Source organism: Aedes albopictus, chromosome 3, assembly GCF_035046485.1.
Source record: "Aedes albopictus strain Foshan chromosome 3, AalbF5, whole genome shotgun sequence".
Taxonomy (NCBI): domain Eukaryota; kingdom Metazoa; phylum Arthropoda; class Insecta; order Diptera; family Culicidae; genus Aedes; species Aedes albopictus.
This window is the reverse complement of record NC_085138.1, coordinates 307336506-307360025: the sequence shown is the minus strand read 5'-3', so window position 1 is coordinate 307360025 and position 23520 is coordinate 307336506. Positions and strand designations below refer to the sequence as shown.

Genomic DNA, 23520 nt, shown 5'->3' with positions numbered 1-23520 from the left:
ATTCAGAATTAGAAGGTAGTTTTTGAGAAATGGCTTACCCGATTTTCATTGGAAGATCTTATCTGTGGCAGTGGACTGACACTATGTCTACGCTGATATCCGCCGTCGGTACTGCTGTGATCGTCAATCAAGTCACCTTCCTCCATGTCCAAGTCCAGCTGAAGGATGCTCTCCTGACTACCAGTGAACTAATGGAAATAACATATAGAAAGATTTAGTTATAGTTGAACATCAGTAAACTACGGAAAAACGACAAATTATTTTATATTGAAACAGAGTTAGTATCAGAACTTAAACGTACCTTGTATTAAAATTAGTGACATACATCAAAATTACAAAAGCGTGAAAGCGGGTTTGATGATTGCTTAATGAAGAAGATGCAATGATGTTACACATAAGGTATCAGTGTTAGTAGGTAATGTCCCATTTATGCGATATTGCCAGGTTGTTAGCTAAATTCATGTAACTGTATTAATACGAATTTTCTCCTCGTGAATAATGACAAGTATATGTCTGAAGTTCATGTTCAAAATGAAAAACAAACTGAACGGTTTTTCCCAGTGGCCTCATAGAAGAAAAAATGGAAAATACTATAGAATTAACATCACGGATACACTAGTTTACATCTTTTTTGAACTCGGTAAGCTGATGATCGTTTTTGGTGTAGAATCATGCCCTGAGTTCGAAAACGCGAAGGAAAAAAATTACAGTAGAGCGGAATTTTTTTCGACTTTCCATACAAGGTTGATGATTTGAAATAAATTTTTGTTCTATTTTTAAGCAAAGCCGCTCACTTCGCACATCTCATTCTCCGTAATCGATGCTCCGATTGAGCTGAATTTTTTACTGTAACTTGTCTACATATGATATGTCAAATAAACGTCGAGAAAGAATTTTTAAGTTGGTATTTTCTTATTGAAGAAAATACATTTCTTCAAAAAATTTTGGGAATTTTGCTAAAATTTAAGAAGATCGTCTCCAAAACTCGCCAATATCTTGAATTTCATCAATCTGACGTAAAACCTGTATTCAGATGATCGAATGGGATTGTTTTCAGCTTTTAATTTATGGAAAAAGATTTGAAATTGGTTGAACAAAACGTAATATATTTGAATTTTAGTAAATTACATATTTTGAAAAGTTGCAAAACTCGATATTGAGCTAAAACACAAAAACTATTCTACTTAAAAATTTTTGAAGGTCGGTTTCGGAAACAGCACTAAATTGTGCTTCAAAAATGTTGATCGTTGACAGAAGTTCACGACTTTCGTTTTATTTTGTAAACTTGTGTAACCAGAAGAAGAGCTACTATCATCGGAACTATGTTTCTTTTTAGACAATCGTTAGACTGCGTTCCATATGCAAAGAAATCGAAATTTAAATCCATGCCAACCAAAAAGAACAAAAAAACATAGAAGAGACAACACGGCCTCTAATTTCACCCATGAAATGCATTGGAGAAAGCCCAAATTGTTCACAAAATAGACATCATTGTTGTACAATTTGTACAATTAAAAAGTTACAGTAATTTTAGTCATTTTTCTGAAAAAAAAAACGTATTTTTTTTTCAAACGCAATCACAAAACCCAATGCGGTGTGTAAGAAAAGCACTCTTAAAAATCATAGGACAATTCAGCGCAAAGCTTTTTGCAGAATACGACGGACGGTGCAAGTTTATATCCCCTGAAGAAAGCCAAGTCCAATAGCCGAAACGTCGGAATTCAACAAGTAATACTTGTCTCGATTCATTCTCCGGCTGTTCGGGTCCGTATGAAGTTGATTATCAATATTAACTTCTTTTCTCGATCAGCCTAGATAGCTGTGTAGTGTCGGTAGCGGTTGCACAATTGGGTTCTTTAGTGAATAAAATATTGCTATTTTCTATAGCCTAATCGAAAGAGCTCATTTTTCTGAGTATAACGTGATTTTATTGGATTCCAATACCTTTGTTTTGATGGTTTAATTAACAAAACAGTTTTAATTTCCGTGGATAGAATGCCAGTTCAATCGATAAAGTGACAGTTCGACCCGAACAAAAAAATTTCCCCATACAAACTTTAAATGCATTTTAAAAATAGTTCCCGGACTCCAAAAATTGTGAAATTTTGGATTTCGACTAATTTTTGGGCGGAGAATCCGATTATGAAATAATGCGAATACCCCTAAAGAACCCAATTGGCTAAGAATAACACTACGGACTGCCTGTTCCGGTTGTAAGAGTCCATTAAACAGATGACCCCTAATTCATGGTGTGATGTGGCTATATGCTTACCGTGCCAAGGAATAAATGGTTAGGGGGTCTCATAAAATCCTAACCGCCTTACGGGGCCTGCGGAGTACTAGGGCGTCCTCCACAGTTTTCAGCCCTTGCTGCGCTAACCGGAGCAATGGTGCAGTGGACCTTGTGTTTCTCCGAGATAATCTGCTATCCTTCTTAAACCTCAACTGCGAGGCTCAATAAGAGTGGGATTATTAGTATGTAGTTTATTAATTTTAATTATAACCTATATGGCTCTTCGCATTATGAGTTCTTCACAGTGTCCTCTGTGTATCTTCGTCTCTGGCGTTCTTCAATCGATACCGAATTGGTTTTTATCGCTGTTCTTTTTTCTTGTGTTGTGATTGTAAGAGTTTGATCGTGCCTAGTTTGAGTAGTGGCTATGGTTAGGACAGCTCAGATCAATCTTCAGCATAAAAGAACAACTTTGGTCCAAGAATCTTACTTTCGTAGAAGGGATTTCTATGTAGATGAAATGCTTTAATTAACACCTGTATGGATCCGCATTTTGCGTTTGACCAGATGTTTGCTACTTTCAGTAAAATTTAAATGGCAATCTCGCATGTCATGCCTCGAGCTTCAAAATGTTTTGATAAAACTGCTTGTTTGCAGCCTTGCTATTCCCAAATATTGGTGGGATTATACTGTCAAGTTTATTCCGTAAGTGGATATGCATCGTATGAAGATCAGACCTATCAATTTGACCTCATTCTTCTGAAAAGATTAGAACACTGTGTTGAGCATCACAGCCGTGATGTTTTTTTAGCAAACATGCCTCTCCATGGGAACCAACATGCTTACCAAAATGGAAAGTCCACTGTTATTTGTTTACACAATGTTGTTTACGATATCGGAGAAGCATTCATTCAAAAACAATTTTGTTTGGATAGTTTTGAACACGTACCTTTCGATTCCATATTGGAAGCCGCATTGATTGTCCTATTTATCTTTCAATCATTTCCAATTGGATTTACCAATTGCTCAAAAACCAACATCTCTTCTCGGGATTACGTCAAGCAGCGATAAGGAAATTGAGTGTTTGTGGATGCCCCCATGCGGGAGTCTTGCCATCATTTTTTAGGAATCTTGTAGCAGAAACGAAATTGAGATAACTTAATGTGGTTTTCCTACCTATGATTTTGTCTATCACAAGCCTCAACAGGCTGCTTCATTTGTATATTTTAGCTGAGAGTCCGACTGTGGAACTTTGAATAATTGGATATGTAACTACTGAGTTTTTTTTCGCAACTGCGTTTCCGAGTACTTGGTAAACACTTGATTAAGTGAAACTGACCTAAGAAGCTCTTAAGGATGTTCTGTTGTTCTGAGCCCGTTTTGGCAAGTATAGCTAAAGGCTTACTTTACATTTTATGCGTTTTTTACAGTACCCTTTTAAGGGCTCTGTTTGAACCCGTTGTGGTACGCTTATGCGATTATGTCGACCCTATTACCTTACCTTCCCTTTCTCTATACCATTCCTTATTCCTCCCTTCCCTCTCCCTCAGGTAAATGATGAGTAGACTAGTATTCATGACGATGGTACAAATTTCCTAAATGGAGGAGAACGTGTCTCTGGAGTCGACCTACTAAGACCTGATACCCCTGAAGCAAGCCAAGTCCAATTGCCGAAACGTCGGAATTTAATAAGTAATACTTGTCTCGATTCAAGGAATTCATGAATATCCATAATTATGCGATGGCGCAATGTCCTCCCTTCTATAGGATTGAGGAACAAGATCAAGTATACTTGGTTTTTGAAATCCAAGTCAATAAAATATATGTGTTGCTGGTTGCTGGAACGAGTAATACAGGTAAGCCGTTACAAATCCGTAGTGCAACCACAAGTGCAATCCTGCGAGAGCCTTCGCCAAGGCCCTCGCATTATCGTTCAGCAGCCATGAAAGGCTTCCATTCCAAATTTTTGATGGCAAACCAGAAAATCGACCTCGCTATAAAGCCATGTACTCGAATGTGGTGCGATTCTCCACTGACACGGATTGGCTTTTTCGAGAACAAACGGGTAATCGTTGATATCTATATCCGAGGTTAAACAAGCCACCGTCGTTTGAACCGGTATGTGAGCATAAGAAGGAATCTCTTAAGGATTTCCTTGAGGGATTGTTGGGGTAATTATTGAAGAAGGTCTTAGTGGAATTTCTGGAGGAATTCTTGGAGAAACTTTTGAAATAATGTTTGGAGGAATACCTCTAAGAATTGAAGAATTCATGGCGAAATTTCTGGAGGGAGGTTTGGAGGAATTCTGGGAAAATGTCTTGTAGGGGTTCCTGGAGAAATTCTAGGGAAAATTCTTGTAGGATTTGTTGGAGGAATTCCTGAAAAAAAAATCCTGCAGCATGTTTTGGAGGAACTCTAGGCAAAAGTCTTATAGGAATTCCAGGAAAAATTCTTGGAAAAAATCCTAGAGAAGATCTTTACGTATCCTTGGAGAAGTTTTCAGAAGAATTTTTGGAGGAATTCTTAGCAGATGTTTTGGAGGAACTCCTGGATAAATTCTTGAAAGAATTTCTAGAGGGATTCTTGGAGGAATTTTTGGCGGAAGTCTTAGAGGAATACCTAGAGGAGTTTTTGGAGGAATTCTCGGAGGAACTGCTGGAGGGATTCCAAAAGGAATTACTGGATGGATTCCAGCAGGAATTTCTGGAGAATTGCCTGGAGAAATATCTTGAGAAATTTCTGAAGAAACCACTGGAGGAATTCTCGGAGCAATCCCGAAAATACTTGGTGGGATTCTTGGAGTAATCCCCGCAGCAATTCCTAGATTTCTGGAAAATTTCTTAAAAGAATTCTTAGTACAATTTATTTAAAGGATTTCCTGGAGTATTTCCTGGAAGACCTCCTGGAAGAATTTCTGGAAGAATTCCTGGAGGAATTCCTGGAAGAATTTCTTTAGGACATCCTGGAGTAATTCCTGGAAGAATTCCTGATGAAATTGCTGGAGGTATTCTTGGAGGAATTCCCGGAGAAATTCCGGGATGAACCACTGGAGTACTTTCTGAAGTAATTTCTGATAGAATACCTGGAGTAACTTCTGGAGGAAATCCTAAAATTATACTTGGAGGAGTGCCTAGAGTATTTTCAGGAGTGATTTTCGAAGGAATCCCTGTAAAAAATCATAGAGGAATTCTGCGGGGAATCACTGGGGGAATTTCTTGATGATTTCCTGGGGGAAATGGTGGAAGGAATCCTTGGAGGGATCTCGAGAGAATTTCTTAAAACAATTACTGGAAGAATTTATGGAGGAATCATTGAGAGAATTCCTGGATGAACCCCTGGAGAAATCTCTGGAGGAATCCGTAGAGAAATCCATAGAGGAATTCCCAGAGAAATCTCACTAGGAATTGCTGGAGGGATTTTGGGATGAATACCACTAGGAATTCCTGCAGGAATAACCGGAAAAGTTCCTGGGGACACAGTGGAGAAATCCGTAGAGGAATTCCTTGAAAAATTTATGTAAGAACTCGTGGAGGAATCCCTTGAGGAATTCCTAGATGAATCCCTGCAGGTATTCCTGGAGGAAGTCCTGGAGGTATTTTTGGAGAAATTCCCTTGAGTGCTTCTGTGATTTTCGTGAAAATCCTGGAAAAATCCCCGCGAAATCCAGGGGAGAAGTATGCATTATTTGTGGAGATCTTCTTGGTGAGTTACTGAAGTAGAAGTCCTGGGGGAATTTCCAGATTATTTATGCAATAATTTCCAGAGTTATAATGGAGAAATTCCAAGAAAAATCCTGAGGGGATCCTACCACAAAATATGCTGGAGGAATTTTTTTGGTTCTTCTAAGGGAATTCATTTGGTATTTCTGGGGGTGCCATGGAGAAATGCCTGAACAGCTTCTGGACTCACTCTCAGGAACTTCAGGAGGGCTTTCCGTTGAAATGAAAAACAAATTGGGGAAACTACTCCTGCAGGATCTTTTAAGAATAATTGACAACCTCCAGGAGAAAATTTTAAAACAAATAAGCTTTTGCATACACCCGAGTAGATGAGCAAATCTAACGGATAGCATATTCAGTTATTAATATTTGAATTACTGAAGCACAAAAACAGATATTGGTTTGATTGAAATAAGAGGTAAAACATCAGAAATAATATCAAAATCTAGTATGGTGAAGTGCTCAATAAAAGCTCGTTAAGATATTACAAGATCAAAACAATAACCGACAAGATTTGTCGATCATTTTCTTGAAAAAAATACAAAAAAATGTCAACATCCAGCATCGAATCTACGAACTTGGGATTCACAGGCGGCGATGCTTACCACTCAACTCAGCTCATTGTTGAGAATATTATGGCAACAAGAGCATGAGGTTCTTCGTTTTCCCAGCTCATCTGGAATTTTTTTAGAAACTTCTTCAGAAATTGTTCTAGAGAATTTTGTTCAGTAATCTCTTCAAGAAATTTTCAAAAAGTTCTTCTTGGAATCTCCAGAGGTATCTTCAGGAATTCCTTTGAAATTTTTTTCAGGTAACTTTTGAAGAATTACTACAGTATTTTATGTGATTCCATAAACTTCTTCTAAAAAAAATCGCGAAGGAATATCTGAAGGAAATTCTGGAGGAATCTCTGAAGGAATCACAGAAGATATTTCTGAACGAACCGCAGGTGATATTTTCAAAAGAAACCTTATAGAAATTTCGTCAGCAACCCCTGGCGAAATTTTCTACGAAACTCCTGCAGGGATCCTTAGAAGAATTTCCGAAAAAATCCCTGACAATTTTTTTTTAAAGATTCTGAAAATTCTCAAATAAATTCCATGGACTGGACATTTTATAAGAATCTAACGGGAATAAAAAATTTTAGCTGGAGATGCTGAATAAATTCTTGAAGGAATTTTTGGGAACACTCTTTGAGGAACACTTAGTGGGAATCCTATAAGAATGTGTTTACAAATATTTAGAAATATTCCTCGAGAATCCCGTTACGAAAATTCGATGACGATTTTCTGCAAACATTGCCGGAGGAATTCGTGAACGCATTTTAAAGATATCCCTGAACGAATGTCTGGAGAAACACTTAATTCCTAGAAAAATCTCAAGAGAAATTTACGCAGAAATTACTGTATAAGTTTTGAAGAATTTTTTTAAAGAAATTTCTGAAATATAAATAAAAAAATTAAAAAATCCTTGGAAGAGATGCTGGAGAAATTTCTGATGAAATACATGGTAAAATGCCCGGAGGAGCCCCTGAAGATATGAATATCTGTATGAATCTGGTAGCTTTTATAAAATGGAAAAAGGAGAGAATGGAAAGAATTTGATAACCTAGTTACAATATACAAAACAACTACAGTAAGGACCCGATTTTGTCAGCCCCTGGTAGCATTTTGGGCTGACAAAATCGGGTACCTGACGGGACATTTTTTAAAATCATTTTTTATTCATGAAAAATTGTTCTGAGCCCGTCAGAGACGGGGATAGGTGTGGAGGGTCTGGTTTGGGTTCGTTCAAATATTACGTAACGAAAATGGGGGTGGGGGGGTTTTCAGCGCTTTGTTACGCTTCATACAAAATTTTAAAATTTCTCTTTCAAAAATAGTTACGCGGTGGAGGGATAGCGGATAGGGTCTAAAATTGCCAAATTTTGCGTTACGTAATATTTGAACGAACCTTTTGTGGTAAAAAAATCGAAAGTGTGTTAAGGGCACAGGAAAAAATGGTATTTGGCAAAGTTATTATTTAGTGCTTTTTTACAGCAGAACTATTGAATCTTTTATTAATTTTTCTTATTGTCATAACATCCCTACTGGAACACAGCCTTCTCCTAGCTTAGCAATTGTGGTCTACAGAAGACAGTTGACACTGGTTAGCGCAGTTTAAATCATAACATCTAACTTTAGCTGTCATCGAATGCAAATGAACCAACATCCGATTGACAAGTATAGACACTCATACTGTTCGAATTAGCTACGTTTCCGCTGCCTTTTCACTTTAATTTCCAGAGCCTTATCTCTAAAGAATCTCTACAGAAATTTTTGAAGAAATGTTCGGGGATTTTTTTAGAGAAACTACCCGAGGATATACGGAACGTAACCCTCAAGACATTCCCGAAGGGATCCCGTAAGTAGTTTCTGCAAAAACCTTTACAGGAGCTCCGGATAAATCTCTTAAGTAATTTCTGAAAGAATCCTTACTGCAATCTCCGTAGAGGCATTTCTTTAGCATTTTCTGAAAAATCATTGAAAGAATTGTTAAATTCTTGCATGAATTCCAGAAGAGTTTCCAACAAAATTTTCTAAAGGAATTTCAGAAGCAATACCAAGGGATTTTCGTAAAGAAATACCAAGAGGTAACCCTGGAAAAATCTGAAGCGGGACCCCGGGAAATCCATAGAGGATGCCCAATTGGGAAATCTAACAGAGGAATCATAGTGAAATCTCTAGAGGAATTCTTGTATGAGTAATTACTGAAGGCATTAATAGAGGAACATTTTACGAAATTCTTAGAAGGATCCCTGAAGGAATCCTAAGAGGAATTCTTAAAAAAAAATCCCTTGGAAAATCGCTAGATTTATTCATCAGAAGGTTGGCTCCAGGGGCACGTTCTCTTCCATTTGGGAAATTTGTGCCTTCCGTAGATTTATCCATGGACTAAAGCACGCAGTTATTCATATAGGAATTTTTGCAGAAGTATCTACAGAAGTACAGCAAGAATTTCTGAAGGAATCTCAGGAGTTCGTCAACGTGGGGTATCATAAGAAGAATGCATGAACAATTCTTAGTGAAATGTCTGAAAAGGCTCTTATAGAAATTTCCAGAAAATTTCTTGGAGGATGTATATAGAAATGCCAGCAGGATGCCTTGAAAGAATCGCTAGGAAAATCCCTGGATAAATCTACTGAGCAACTGCATAAGGAACTATTGGAGAAATCCTTGGAGAAACCCCTGGATACATCGCTGTAGGAGTTCATGTAGAAAATTTTTGAAAAAGAAAGCTGTCAAAATATTAGCAAAACTTTTGGAGGAATCCTAGCAGGAGTTCCAGAACAAGTCTCAAGGAAAGCTTCTGGGGAAATCACAGAAGGAATGCCTGAGAAAATCTTAAAGAGACAAACTTTAATGAATCGTTATAAAACTCCCGGAAGAATTCCTTCAAAAATTTCTGACGGAATTCTTGGAGAAATACCAGCAGAAAATCTTACAAGAAACCACGCAAAAGTTCTTGAAGAAATCACAGCAAGAATTTTTGGGGAAATCCCATCTCGAATTCCTTAAGGGTTTCTAATGAATACAATTCTCACAGCAATTTTTTAAGCTATCCAAACAGGAAACACATGTAAAAAAGGGCGGAACAACCATTGCATGTCTCAACTTCTTCCACCCCGTCTAGGCGTATTTAAATTTATTTATAGAATTTTATTCCGTTATCAGATAGAAGGGAGTCTGCTCTCAGAGGGAGTCTCAGGTCAGAGATTACATGAAAAATTGGCCATGTGCTCAGAAGGAAGGGAGAAGCAAAAATTCGAAATGATTGTTGCGCCCTTTTTTAATGTTAGCCTACCTGAATGAATCCAATCAAGTAAACCTAGAGGAATCTCAGAGATGCCGGAAAAAGTAAATAGATTGACTTGTAATCACAACAACAGGCAGCGTTTATTGTTTGTTCTGTTCCAGAGGAAATTAAAACGAATAGTCTTTAAGCCCATATAGCCGATGTGGTAAGCGCACGTGCAATCAACAAAACCATGCTGAGGGTGACGAGTTTGATTCCCGGTTAGCTCAGAATCCATTTCATAATCGACATTTCCTTAACTACCTTGTGTATAAAATATCTTCATGACTACCACACAATATATTTACATATGCAAAATAAACATTGGCTGTGGGGGATCTCAGTTAAAAATTGTAAAAGTTCTCATAAAATACTAAGCTGAGGAGCAGGCTGTGTCCCAGTTGGAACGTTACGCCAAGAAGAGAGAGAACTGGAATCTTTTAGCAATTTAAAACAATATTGGTTTAAAACACTGGCGAGGGTTGGGTGCTAAAATTGTCACAATGTGTTAGTTTGCAAAAAAAAAATTTGGCCGTTTTCAAAAGTTACACGAGTTTTGTTCATTGCGTAATTTTTCTATGACGCCTAAAGACATCAACTGCATTAATAATGATTATAAAATGGAAATTCTGAATGAAATACAAATTTATTTTTTACTTCAAAAAGGCTGACAAAATCGGGTCAAAAAGCTGACAAAATCGGGGGTAGACAAAATCAGGGGTAGACAAAATCGGGGGCTGACAAAATCGGGTCCCCACTGTATATACAAAATTTGTTTTTTTTTTCTAGGGTATGGGAACTAGGTCCCGGATGCCCTGTTGGTCCGAGTTTTGGCAACGTGCCCTGTACCGCTTATTCTCTGAGGAATATTGAGAATCATCCGTAGAAACTTGTTTTGAACTCGTTGGAGTTTCAAGTGGTGTGTTTTGGCGCAGTTCTCCCAGACTGGCATATCATATTCTACACACTAAGATTCAGATGTTCCAGCTCAGTATTTTTTTCACTGAGTTCAGTATTTTTTCCATCTTTTTACTGAGTTTTCAACAGCAGATTTATTTCGGTACACTCGGTTATCGTATTTACCGTTCACCAGTTACGATATTTACCGTGCTTCAGTAACTTTTGACAGTTTGTGAGCTGAGCTCGGTAACTCATTTACAGAATATCCGCAAAATAAATAACCGAGCGTACCGAGTTAAATCTGCTGTTGAGAACTCAGTAAAAAGATGGGGAAAATACCGAGCTGATCTTAGTGTGTATGACTGGCAAGATGCTCTTTTTGTAGACAGCAAGCTTGTTCTTCTGGGACACGGTCGACTTTCAGTTGATGAGAGGATAAAGTGACTTTAGTAAGGTGTTACATTTGGTGACCATCTTGTCGACCTTTGTCTGAACAGCAGCTTACTGTCTAAGGTACGGCCAGGATAATCGGCTGCGTTCGACCATTCCACCATTCAGGTGACTCTTTTTTCCCCAATAGCGAGTATTAAACAATTATCCCTACCCAAATTCCAATGATATATTATATACCCTTGAATTGTTAGTAACATGCTAGGTGATTACATCGCAGTTAGTTTGCACTACATCTACGTTACGAAACTAGAAAACTACACAATCAAAATAAGCGAAAAGAAAATTAAACTTACACTACTGGCTGATCAAAAACTGAACTGAAATCGTTGCTGCATCATTTCACTTGAACTTGTACCAATCACATTTCTTCTTCACTTATAAAATAATTTGAGAGCTAACAATTTGGAATAAATTTTGTTCTGATCGACTCGACGCGACACAGCCGCCAAGATGTTACAAAGCTAACGTTGCAACACTCTTGTAGTGTTTCAGTGAAGTCACGAACCCGCAAACGTAGTGCTTGCACATTTATAGCAGTACAGACCGAAACCACACGACCGTTTCTAATAGGGAAATGTATGCAACTGTGTTAACGAAAGTTGTTGCGGCAGAAATGTTGCGCGACGAGCATACGTTCCCTTTATGCAGTAACATAACACAACGACACCCTGGCAGTAGACGTTACAGCTGTGACAAAACAAGGGGCATGCAAAAGCGAACTTTGTGAGAAAGGTATGCCTAAACTGAAAAGGCTAGAGAAAATTAGATGGGGCAGGAATGTAATGGAAAAATTAAGTGTGTAAGTATTAGGAGGTTTAAAGTTTATCCACTGTTTTTTTATTGTCTGATTTTTGACACAAACGAATAATTACGATAATTGATTGCACTCATACTAGGGATGCGCCTAACTATACCGAATACAAAAGTACAAAAGTAAATGTAAAGGTGTGTTTGTGTGTTTTGTGTGATTGTTCGGTTGACTTGGTGAAGCGCAAACTTCTTGCCTAGCTACGCTGTCTCTCGCTCGAGCTTAAACTGAATTTGTACGGAAACGGAAGGTGGGTAATTCAAGCAAACTACTAGAAAATCACATCGAAATCAAACTGAACTTAGGGAATTTCAAACACTATAAGTAGTAGAGGTAATTTTGGATAACAGGAAGGTTCCAATATCGGAACCGACAGTTGAGCTGGGACGATAGGATAAGTCTAAAAAGGACAGAAGTAGTAGCAGTAGTAAGTAGTATCCGTAGCAAGGAGCTTGATCGTTCATACAGACCTTAAACGTGTCTATTTCTATTCATATGTCTCAGTTTGTTATATCACAGAAGCTTACGCTTTAAATTTGTTCTTACGATCCTCTTACCGTCTAATTGTGTGTAATGTTAGATTATCTGTATAAAACGTGAACACCTTCAACGAAGTACACCACGTGTTGTCTTCAAATACTTTAAATTCGAAATTAAGTGCGATCTGCCCTGGATGGAACTTTGGAGCGGTGACCGTTCTGTTCAGCGGCCTCCTCCAAGCCGTAGAGGTCGGTTGAAGGTGTCTGGGTGCCTGATTATCCCTGTTTTTGGAGTTAATGCTGTGATTGAGCTTTCAGCTTAATTAAATGGCACTGGAATTGTAGCGCAGTTCATTTTCATTGAAGTCTGCTGCAAAATGTGGAAACAAGTTTGGGTAAGACCTGACGAAACTGCGTGGGAACCCAGGTAGTTGCTTGACATAATTTAACGGAAGTATGTGAAAATTTATCTTTGTCTCAAAACAGCTCTGAAACATAACTTTTTATTACTGAATTTGACCAGAGACACAAATATCTCATTTTCTGAAAGTACATGCAGTGAAGGAGATCTAATTTAGGATTTTGAGACTATCGCCAAAATAGCTATCATCAACGCAGCCGAGAGCAGCGATTTTGAAGGCGATAAATGCAGTGTGAATGTCTTGCTGCAGCATGGAACGCGGCAGAACATAGGACAATATAAACAAAGACGGAAGCAGCAAACTCGCCTCTTTTGATAAAAAAGCCACCAGAAAAAATCTTTACAAAATGGAGCTGCTGTGCCGTTCTCGAGAAACATAGAAGTTCAACCAAAAGATCAGCATTTCTTGCAACAGCTTTGTGTCGCGAGTAGAAATGTGCTGCAAACTATAGGAGTCGCTTTACGATAAAAAAATGGGCTATTGAAAGGTGGAAGCAGCACTTCGACGAACACCCGATCTGCACAGAGAACGTTATCTATCAAGAATGTCAGTGTTACAAAAGACACGAATGATCTTACTTCCACGCTGAAAAAAGTAAATCATGCCATCCACCAGCTTACCGACAAAAAGCAAGGAAGACACCATAGTTCAACTCATCAAGATGAAACGTGAAACCTTGCATCTATTTGTACTGGCTGGAAAGTACAGTACAACATCATCATCCATTGTCTAATAACAAGTCCTGAAATTACTTATACTCATAAAAAAGTAGATTAATGTCCACGCAAAATAAAAATCCGTAGGTCAAACTCAATCGAAAGGTAAACTTCAGAGCTGTAATAAGATTGTTGAGCCGTCGCGTCGTCTATCTTGAATTCGGCAGTCCTAGTCACCTTCGCAGTCGTTGCAATAGTTATAATTCGTTTATTCCGCCAACAGGATTCGAATTCATCACCGTACTTCAAGTGTTGTATAAAACATTAACTTTCTCGTCTTTCTGTTATAAGTTCCTATCGCCTATCTAAATGATCACGCAACCGGAATCATCTCCCAGTCACGAATCGTTTCTATTCTAAAAACTATCGATGAACCTACAATGCTATTTACAAAGCTCCCTCCTCTATCTATCTAGTTGAATTGACTGTTCCACAGCGTGCAATCCAGTTCGTCTCTCGGGGTCCAACTATCTAGATCTCTCAGAAATCCTAAACAAACCCCCCTTCTTCCTCACAGAACACTAAACCTAGCGTCCACGAGCCGCTCAGGCGTCGTCATTACAGCAATTATTGTTATACATACAATGGTACACACAGTTCAGAACTCGGTTAAAACCTATAGTCACACGTGCGACGCACTCTCTCAGGGATTCGTGTGCGCGTGAATAAATTAAATGATTAGGAAAACCCGCTTCCTTCTGTCTGTCCCCCCGCCCGCGTTCTCTAAAAGTTGCTCAAATGCGCCCTACCCCGCGAAGAGAGCTTATCATCAGACGTCCGTAACTTGTCTACTACTACCTTCCGTCATTGTCGTTGCGGTCGCTGTCGTCATCAAGTTGTTGCTACTACCACCACTGCTGCTGCTGGTGCTGCCACTACTCCCACCGGGCACGGCCAGCGAGGTGCTGCTGCCACTATCAGCAGCCACCGGCCCGCTGTTGATGTTGATAATGATCGTTACGATCTGATCGGGCTCCGAGGAACTACCGCTACCACTACTACTACTACCACTAGTGCTATTACTACTGTCCCCACCGGCGGCGACCAATACTCGGTTAGCGGGGACCACACCGCCGCCGCCGCCACTGGCCGCCGAGGTGATGGTCGAGCTGTTGGAGGGGGGCGGTGGGGGCGCTACGCTAAAGTAGTCGGCAATGATGGGATTGTTCTGGACGGTGGTGGAGGACGAGGAAGACGCGGACGATGAGGAACCGTGCGAGGAACCCACCACGAAGCCGTAATGCTTGAGGATGTCCATCTTGCACATCGGACAGGTGCGGTGCTCGAGCAGCCACGGGTCGATGCAGGTCTTGTGGAATTCATGTCTGGAATTGAAGGAGGGAAAGTGTTTTTGCATTCTTATGGCATTGCAATACAATGGATACTCACTTGCAGGGAAGAACGCGTATCACATCCGTTACTTTGTATGGCTCGATGCAGATGGCACAACAATCGTTGTCGATTTCCTGTTTATTTGGAAAGAGGTGATTATTTCATTATAAATTCTTAAATAATAAAAGATTGTAGTAAGGGTACTGTCCAATGGACAGTACTCATCAATTATGTAAGGAAATTTTAATTTTTTTATACCATCTTCTCCCTCTCGTTGGAAAGTTTTTTTTTGTAATACAAGATACAACAGATTTTTTAAACCCAACTCATTTTCATCTCATAAATACCTTAAGCGATCCTTAAATAATAAAAGTAAGTACAATTTTTGGTGTTAACCCTCTATTTCCCATGGTTGCACCATCGATTTTCGCCGAACTCGGAATAAGAGGGATATGATGAAAAAGTTTTTAGAATATCAATGCAATCTAATAAGGTACACCCAAGTTGCGAAATGCAATCGTGTCCAGATGAGATCAGTAATAAGATCAGTTGGAACGTTTTAGGTCATTCAAAGTGATTAGAGCTTTTTTTAGCTATGCCATACAGTTAAGTTACATGTACACGATCAAGAATGCATATTTCATTTCATAGAATATCAACAGAGACTATGGGAGACTTTCAGAATCATCCAACATAATCAACCAGGCTTCCAAGAGGCATTATACAATACAATACACAGAAGTTTCAGTAACTTCAGGAACATCAAGGAAATTTCCTTTATCTAGAAGTAGAATGCCTTGATAATAATATTTTCATCATATAATGCCGCTAGATGTCATTGGGTAGTAGACATTATTCTGTCACAAATATTCTGTCGGTAAAAATTTTTCCATACATTTTATATGGGGGAGAAACTGGCCGAAAATGGGAATTTCATGCAAATTTATATGAAAAACAGCTAAAAAGATGAAAAAATCAAAATTTCCCCGATGAAATATTTTAAAAGTTTCCGCATATGATAATATAGCATGAATTCTGATATTGTGTGGAAAGAAACCCGATGTACATTCAATTTTTATAATCTGCTAGTTCAGACATAGCGTGCGGCGCAAGTGAAAACTTTCTTAGGGTACGTCCAGAATGGGCGCGTCACGCGATGTAACGCGGGTTTCCCATACGATTTGACAGCTCCGTATTATTGATTGTTATTCCTTTGCGTGCAAATTTCCGCGTCGCGCCGCGTGACGCGCCCACTCTGGCCGGCACCTTAGACGTAAAGTGCGCGAGTGATAGAGGAAGCCTCAACGCTGAGATGCGGATTGTAAATGCGTATTTTTTTCTTTTTATTTTTTTTTAGTCGGCCACACCGTATCCCAAGTATACTTGGGTTGCCGGTGATAAATGTTAAATGAAGAGCAAAGTAGTTTATATGTAATGCACTTTATCTAGTCCGGAAAGCTATGTAGAATGCTCTTTGGATTAGAAGTGCCTCTTAAAACAACGAAACGCTCCAATAGATCATTTTATGATGACATTCATAAGCACAGCCTAAATGAAAGATTAGCACAAAAAAAGCTTGAAAAACTTCAAAGATTAGCTACTCTTTCAATTACTGGTGCAATGCGAAGTACACCGTCTAAAGCGCTTGACACTTTACTTCACCTCCTTCCACTGCATCAATTTGTACAATTAGAAGCTGCAAAGAGTGTATTGAAGCTCAAAAGAACTACACAACTCTTTGATGGTGACCTGAGAGGGCATCTCAGTATTCTTAAAACAATCAGTATCGACTCTCTAATCGTTAATAATAGTGATTGGATGAGCAAAAGATACAATTTTGATCGCTCTTTCGAAGTGATTAATCCAGGGCGAAATCTGTGGACAAATGGTGGCCCAGAACTACACCCAGGATCAATCGTATTTTATACTGATGGTTCGAAATTGAACGATCAAGTAGGCGCAGGAGTGACTGGCCCCGGGATCAACATATCAATTCCTATGGGCAAATGGCCTACAGTTTTTCAGGCAGAAATTCAGGCGATTTTAGAATGCAGTAATATTTGCTTACGCAGAAACTACAGACATTCAACCATTTGCATGATGTCTGATAGCCAAGCAGCTCTCAATGCTTTGAAATCAGCAACATGCACTTCTAAACATGTTTGGGAGTGTATTCAATCACTTCAACAATTAGCTTGTCGCAATCAGGTAAAGCTATTTTGGGTTCCAGGGCACTGTGGAATTGAAGGAAACGAACAAGCCGATATGTTAGCAAGACTTGGATCGTCTCATCAATTCATAGGACCAGAACCATTTTGTGGTGTGTCTGGTTGTTCTCTCAGAATGGAGTTTAAAACATGGGAACATGAGAAAATAAAATCCAACTGGGAAAACACCACTTCTGCGAGGCAGTCGAAACGTTTCATAAAGCCGAACGTTTCAAACACTCGCAAAATTTTAGAACTTTCTAAAAAAGATTTCAGTTCTTTTACTGGCCTATTAACAGGTCATTGTCCGAGCCGGTATCATCTGAAGCTGATTGGAAAGCTTCAAGATGATAGGTGTCGCTTTTGCGGCATAGATACAGAAGACTCGGAACATTTGTTGTGCCGTTGCCCGGCAATTGCAGCTAAAAGAATTAGGTTCTTCGACAGGGGGCTGATAGAACCCTTTGATGTCTGGAGAACAAACCCCAATGCGGTGGTACATTTCATTCGAACTGTAGCACCGTGTTGGGATCACGCTAACAGTCAAGGTTCGATTATTGCTACTACCAATGGCGATACGTCAACTTGACATAGCCAAATAAAACTGGGGCATTTGTCACAATAGATCTAAAAGCTGGTCGCAGTGACTTATATACCCAACAAGGAATAAAAAAAAAAAAAAAGCACAGCCTCCGTAGATTTGTTCTAACGGTTAAAATAGCTAGAAGTAACCATTTGAAAAAAGTTACTTCGCATTATTGAACGCTTTCTGTAAGCAAAATGGCATGTTAAATGGCATCTGCTACTTCACTGATTGCGTCCTAAATCAGTGAAGTACTAGATTGAAAGTAGTGAGCTGGATTTTTGTATGGTGAGATAACCAATTCTCCATTTCTGCAATAAAATAATGCACACAGCGTGGGTATTATGATTTCTTGACTAATTTGATGCTGTTCGAGCAAAAGTTTGAGTAATTGTGTTGTTGTACAGGGGATAGAGTAAAGTGGGGCAAACGTTCGAGTGGGGCAAGAGTTTCTTTTGAAGTTTTTGAGCTCAATTCAAATTATTTCTTTCGGGTGTCAAGGTTGTTCGAAGCCTTTTAGAAAAAGAGTCTTCCACTCCAAAAATTATGGAAATTGATCAATATTTCGAAAAATTATGACAAAATGTTGGTTTTCGATCAAAAAATTGTAACATGTCATGGTCCTTCCAACGCATGGAATGGAATTGTAATGAAATCGAATTCGATATTTTATTTTGGGGCGTAACTAGGTATATTTTGAAGATGCTTTAGCATGTATAACTTTTTGCAAAAAAGATTTGGAAATCATATTTTACACATAGCGGGGCAAAAGTTCGAATTGTGGGGCAAAAGTTCGAGTCATGTGGCAACTTTAGGTAAAAACCTAAAATTGTGCAAAATGTCCATATGATCTCTAAGAATGATGGAATTAGTAAGAAAATTCGATCAAAGTTGGAAAACAATGTTGTTTTATCTGGATTTGGCGGAAAACTACTAATTGTTGGTGTATTAAATTTAACCCTGATTTGGGTAAAATCCAGATCGAACTTTAAAGTGTATTCCAGTTCCAACATCAAATATTAAGTGATTTCAGATATTCATATTACCAAAGTGTCGAAATAGTGTGCTATGGTTAGCGAAAGACCACAAACACTAGATTCGAACTTTTGCCCCAGTAGTGGGGCAAGAGTTCGAATACGACACAGACATACAAAAAGTGTTGTAACTCAAAATTGATAAGACATTTGGCATAACTTTGTTCAGCAAAATTTTGGCTCATGCATGGTAGAATCACCACACGGTATTCATTTATTTTTATCTGCTTCGATTTTTTGAAAAAAGTTGAATTTTCAACTAGGGTCGAACTTTTGCCCCACCTTACTCTAGACAAAATGATCGGGACAGGCAAAATTTTCACTTTTCAAAAAATGTTCAATTGGCTGTAACTTTTCGAAAAGTGCATCAAATATTATCAAATTTTCACTGTGAGTTGGTCAACTAGTTGTGTATCAGTGGTCAACATTTGGAAAAGATCGGGCTATTCTGCACGAAGTTATAAAGAGTCTAGAAATAGCTATAATTATCCAATAGCCAACTTTGAGCTGTTTTATCTCCGGATTCAATAAACCGAATGCAATGTAATTTTTAGCATTCATGACATATGTAATGAACTCTGAAAAACGTTTGACCCCCTGTATTATTTATTGCTAACTTCAACAACACAGTTACCCAAGCTTTTGCTCAAACAGCATCAAATTAGGCAACAAATCATAATACCAACGCTATGTGCACCATTTCATTGCAGAAATGGAGAATTGTTCAGCTCACCATACAAAAATTCTGCCCACTAAGTATTAATGAATAAAAACAACATAACTGAACACAATAACATTTACAATATGGACGAATGATTAATCTTATTTTTAAAGCTTTGCGACGATTCTTCGAATTCAAAAAGATCCTCAACCAACGTGAATGTTCGTATCATCTTCGACATCGGATCATTAAAACCATATGTTGTTCGGTGAAACCTGGCCGACAGTAATGACCGTTGCCGGAGAGGTCGCTGAATAGCACGGATGTTCATCATGGAGAAGAGATCAGCTACTTCATTCCTTAGCAATTTGGCCACAAACATCGCTTGCTGAACTTTACGCCTTTTCTGTAGGGTGTCTATTCCAAGCAATTGGCAACGAGCAGAATATTCCGGAAGATTCAGCGGATCACGCCACGGTAAATGGCGTAGAGCTAGACGGATGAACCTCCGTTGTACCCTTTCAATCCTCAGTGTCCAGGAAATATCATTGGGCGTCCAAACAATAGCAGCGGTCTCCATAATTGGACGAACTAGTGCACAGTACAAAGATTTCAAACAGTAAGGGTCAGTAAAATCTTTAGCAACTTTCGAAATGAATCCCAATAATTGTCGATTGGCCTTGGCGATTACAAAAGCATAGTGTTTTTTAAACGACAGCTCCAGGTCTAATATCACTCCGAGATCGGTTATTTCTGAAATTCTTTGCAGTGTTGATCCATTGTTTTCGTAGTCAAACAAATTGGCTTCTTTAAGCGGTGAATTGTACAAATTGTGAATTGTATGACCTTGTTTATCACCGATTTCACTCTGGCAATGCCTGTGGTAAATTAAATTTGTTACGAAATCATGTATTCATGCATATTCAGCCTGTTTCCACTACAATACATTTTAAAATTCGCATTTTGATGACGTTTGAGCATTTTCAATAATGTTATATTTTGTCTAATTTGCCCCTTTGAGGGTCTCTGCTGACTACACCACTGGCCCATCACCCGAAAAGCTTTGGATTTATTCATATTTTCACATGTAGAATGCAACAAAAATAGTCCGGTTGAAATCCCCGGTGGACACCATCGTAACCTTCCCTTGTAAGTTCAATAAGCCTACCATGAATGAATAAATTAGTGTTGTGGGTTGATGGGAGGCGATGTTTTGAAATACCGGAAGAAATTTAGGTATTACCAGGATGCTTTTTAACACTGGTTGTGCAAGCACTAGAATGGAATAGAACATCAAAAATATCGATATTTTTTATCTAAATTATCAACTACTAATAAATAAATAAATAAATTATCATAAAATCTTCATCAACTATCACATTATTGATTTACGTCAAATGATATCCCACTGATACACGGTTGAATGACGAGGATCCAGTAGTGATCAATTCTACCCAGCTGATAAACTTCTCCCCAGATGACGGTACTAAGTTATGTTTCTAAACTGAATTATAATACTTTGATGTAGACTTCAACGTCCTATAAAAATACATTCTGTTACAAGATATCATTTATAATTAAAATTTTCTTGGGTAAATCCTACAAAGGTTATAGACTTTACATTCTCTTCAGATACCTATTTATTTTAAAGCTTCGTAAAAGATATATGTATATATTTAAACTTCTAGGAAATCTATTCAGAAGTTCTGATAATTTTTCAATGAGCTTAACCGATGAAGTTTTCAATCTATATATATCAAAATTCAATGACATACGTGGGACTGCGCATAACTCTCGAGTGGAACTCGAGTGGATTATATAAAATACCATCTAGTTTATCATTGGAGAAACTGCCACTAGCTAAATTAGTATAATAAAATAAAATCTATTGAGAACTGCTATGGAGGAGTGTCACATCACTGATAGGTACGATATGATTTGTTTCGTTAATTTTTTTTTTCAATTCTTAAATCAATGTTGTCCACGTGGACATTTGACAGACCCCACCCCCCTCTCCGTGGACAAGCGTGGACTTTTGTCTAACCCCCTCCTCCCTCCAAGTTGTCCACGTGGTATATGGACGGCCCCAAACATAAACGACTGCTTCCAAATTTCCGGAAACACGCCATCAGCGAGAGACCGTGTAAAAATGACAGAGAGTGGTTCAGCCAGAACAACAGCACAGCGGCAGAAAAGTACTGACGGAATGCCATCGTGACCTGGTGATAACGAACTTTTGATATTATTTTTGATCTTTTACCTCTTATATAAACCAAACCAATATCAGTTTTTGTTTTTCATTACCTAAATCAGTTATAACTGAAAATGCTATTCATTGAATTTGTTCATCTACTCGGGTTCAGCATGACCATGCTGAGGGTGACGGGTTTGACTCTTGGTCGAAGCTGAGATGCAGGCGATATCCCAGTGCAGATGTAATCCTGAGAGAAAACTCTAAAAGAATTATAGGTGAAATCAATAAAACGATCCTGAGAGGAATTCTTGATGAGTACCTGATGAAATGCCGGAAAAATCCTAACCAATATCGATAAATGAATCCCGAAAGCTCTGATTAAATGGAGGCAGCTATCGACTGAGAAATCTGGGCACTTCTCAGGGTGGCAGTTGCAATTGCAATCAACCGATCAAAAATTCTCCTTTATCCGATGTTTCTATGTGTATTACATCTTCTCCAGGGAATTAGAAGGGTTAATCGCTTTCGATATGAAAAGCTTTGTGGGAGCATATTCCGTTCAAAACAATTATTTGAAAAACACGTTTGAATCGACTTCATTAACACTAGTTATGTTTTTGCCGAGTTTGGTTCACATTTCAAAAAATCTCAGCAAGAATTCCTGAACAAATCGTAGTAGGAATATCTGAAGTAATCCAAGCAGCAATTTCTGCTGGTATTCCAAAAGAAATTGTGAAGAGATTCTCCGGAGAAGTCTCTGGAGAAATCACAAAGGAATTTCTATAGGAATCCTTGGAAGAATTACAAGGATTATTTGTTCAGGAATCCTTGGAGAAACCTCTGATTCCTCAATGGATTCCTTGAGGAGTGCCTCTTGGTATTTCTCCGCGAATTTCTACAAGAGTTCCTTCATAAATTCTTCTAGCAAATCCTCCCGGAATGCCCACTAGGATTCCTGTAGAAGTTGTGAGTTTAAAACGGCGGCGGTTTTCGGATTCCATTAAAAATGTGTTAAAATTTTCCCAAGAATTCCAAATGGGTTTGCTTCTGGAATTCATCATGTTCTTTTTCTTTTTTGTGGCTCTACATTTCCACTTGAACTTGGCCTGCCTTATTTTCAAATTATTGTTCTTTGGGCACTTCCACCACAGACAAACAGACGTCACACTCTTCAAAACGGCTTGGCACATGCATTTAACGATCAATTCAAATTTCATTTGATTTGCGCGATCCTTCCACCAGAGGCGCTAGTGTTGCTTTGACGTTTGCCGGTGTACACGTTGCTGAATGATGCAAACGAAAATTACAGGCCGTTTAGTTAGTAGTGTGCGTGTAAGACAAAAGTCAAATCGAAATCCATCATAGCCGACAGTGCCTCGCGCGGTTCTACCAACAGGGGGCAGTGTGCTCATAAAAAAGACACCGGACAAACGTTTTTGAGGAATTTCCTTTAAGAGTTACGTCTGTTTGTCTGTGCTTCCACAGTTGTTAATTATTGAAGGCCTCTTTGCCTTTCATTGCATGAATTTGTATATTGTGAGGCAAGGACAATAATACACTACGCCCGCCCAGGGGATGCTAACAAAAGGCTGAATGCACAAAAGGCTGAACACGAAAGGCTGAAAGTAACATAAGGCTTTCAAAAGGCTGAATGCACAAAAGGCTGAAATTGCAAAAATGCAGGAAATGAGTTATAGTACTTCTCCTTCTTTTTTTTCTGGCGTAACGTCCCAACTGAGACAAAGCCTGCTTTCAGCTTGTATACGCATTTCAACAGTCATTAATTGAGAGCCTTCTCTGCCAATGACCACTTTGCATTGGTACATATATCGTGTGACAGACAGGAAGATACTTTATGCCCGCGGTTGTCAAGGAATTTTCCATTACAAAAAATTTCTGGCCCGAGGGAGAATCGAACCCATCACCCTCAGCATGACTACTCGTT

The 23520-nt window shown here is 38.7% G+C and overlaps 1 protein-coding gene across 1 annotated transcript in view; it reads right to left on the bottom strand.

Annotated features, from left to right (window-relative positions):
* Nucleotides 1–23520, bottom strand: part of LOC109621516 (RING finger protein 150) — a 115233-nt gene that overhangs the window by 1246 nt on the left and 90467 nt on the right. Inside the window, exons 5-7 of the mRNA XM_062842396.1 lie at nucleotides 14954–15030; nucleotides 14793–14889; nucleotides 39–188 (exon numbers count right to left, since the gene is read on the bottom strand). Of these exons, the coding sequence (XP_062698380.1) occupies nucleotides 39–188; nucleotides 14793–14889; nucleotides 14954–15030 (324 nt within the window). The remainder of the gene's footprint in view (nucleotides 1–38; nucleotides 189–14792; nucleotides 14890–14953; nucleotides 15031–23520) is intronic.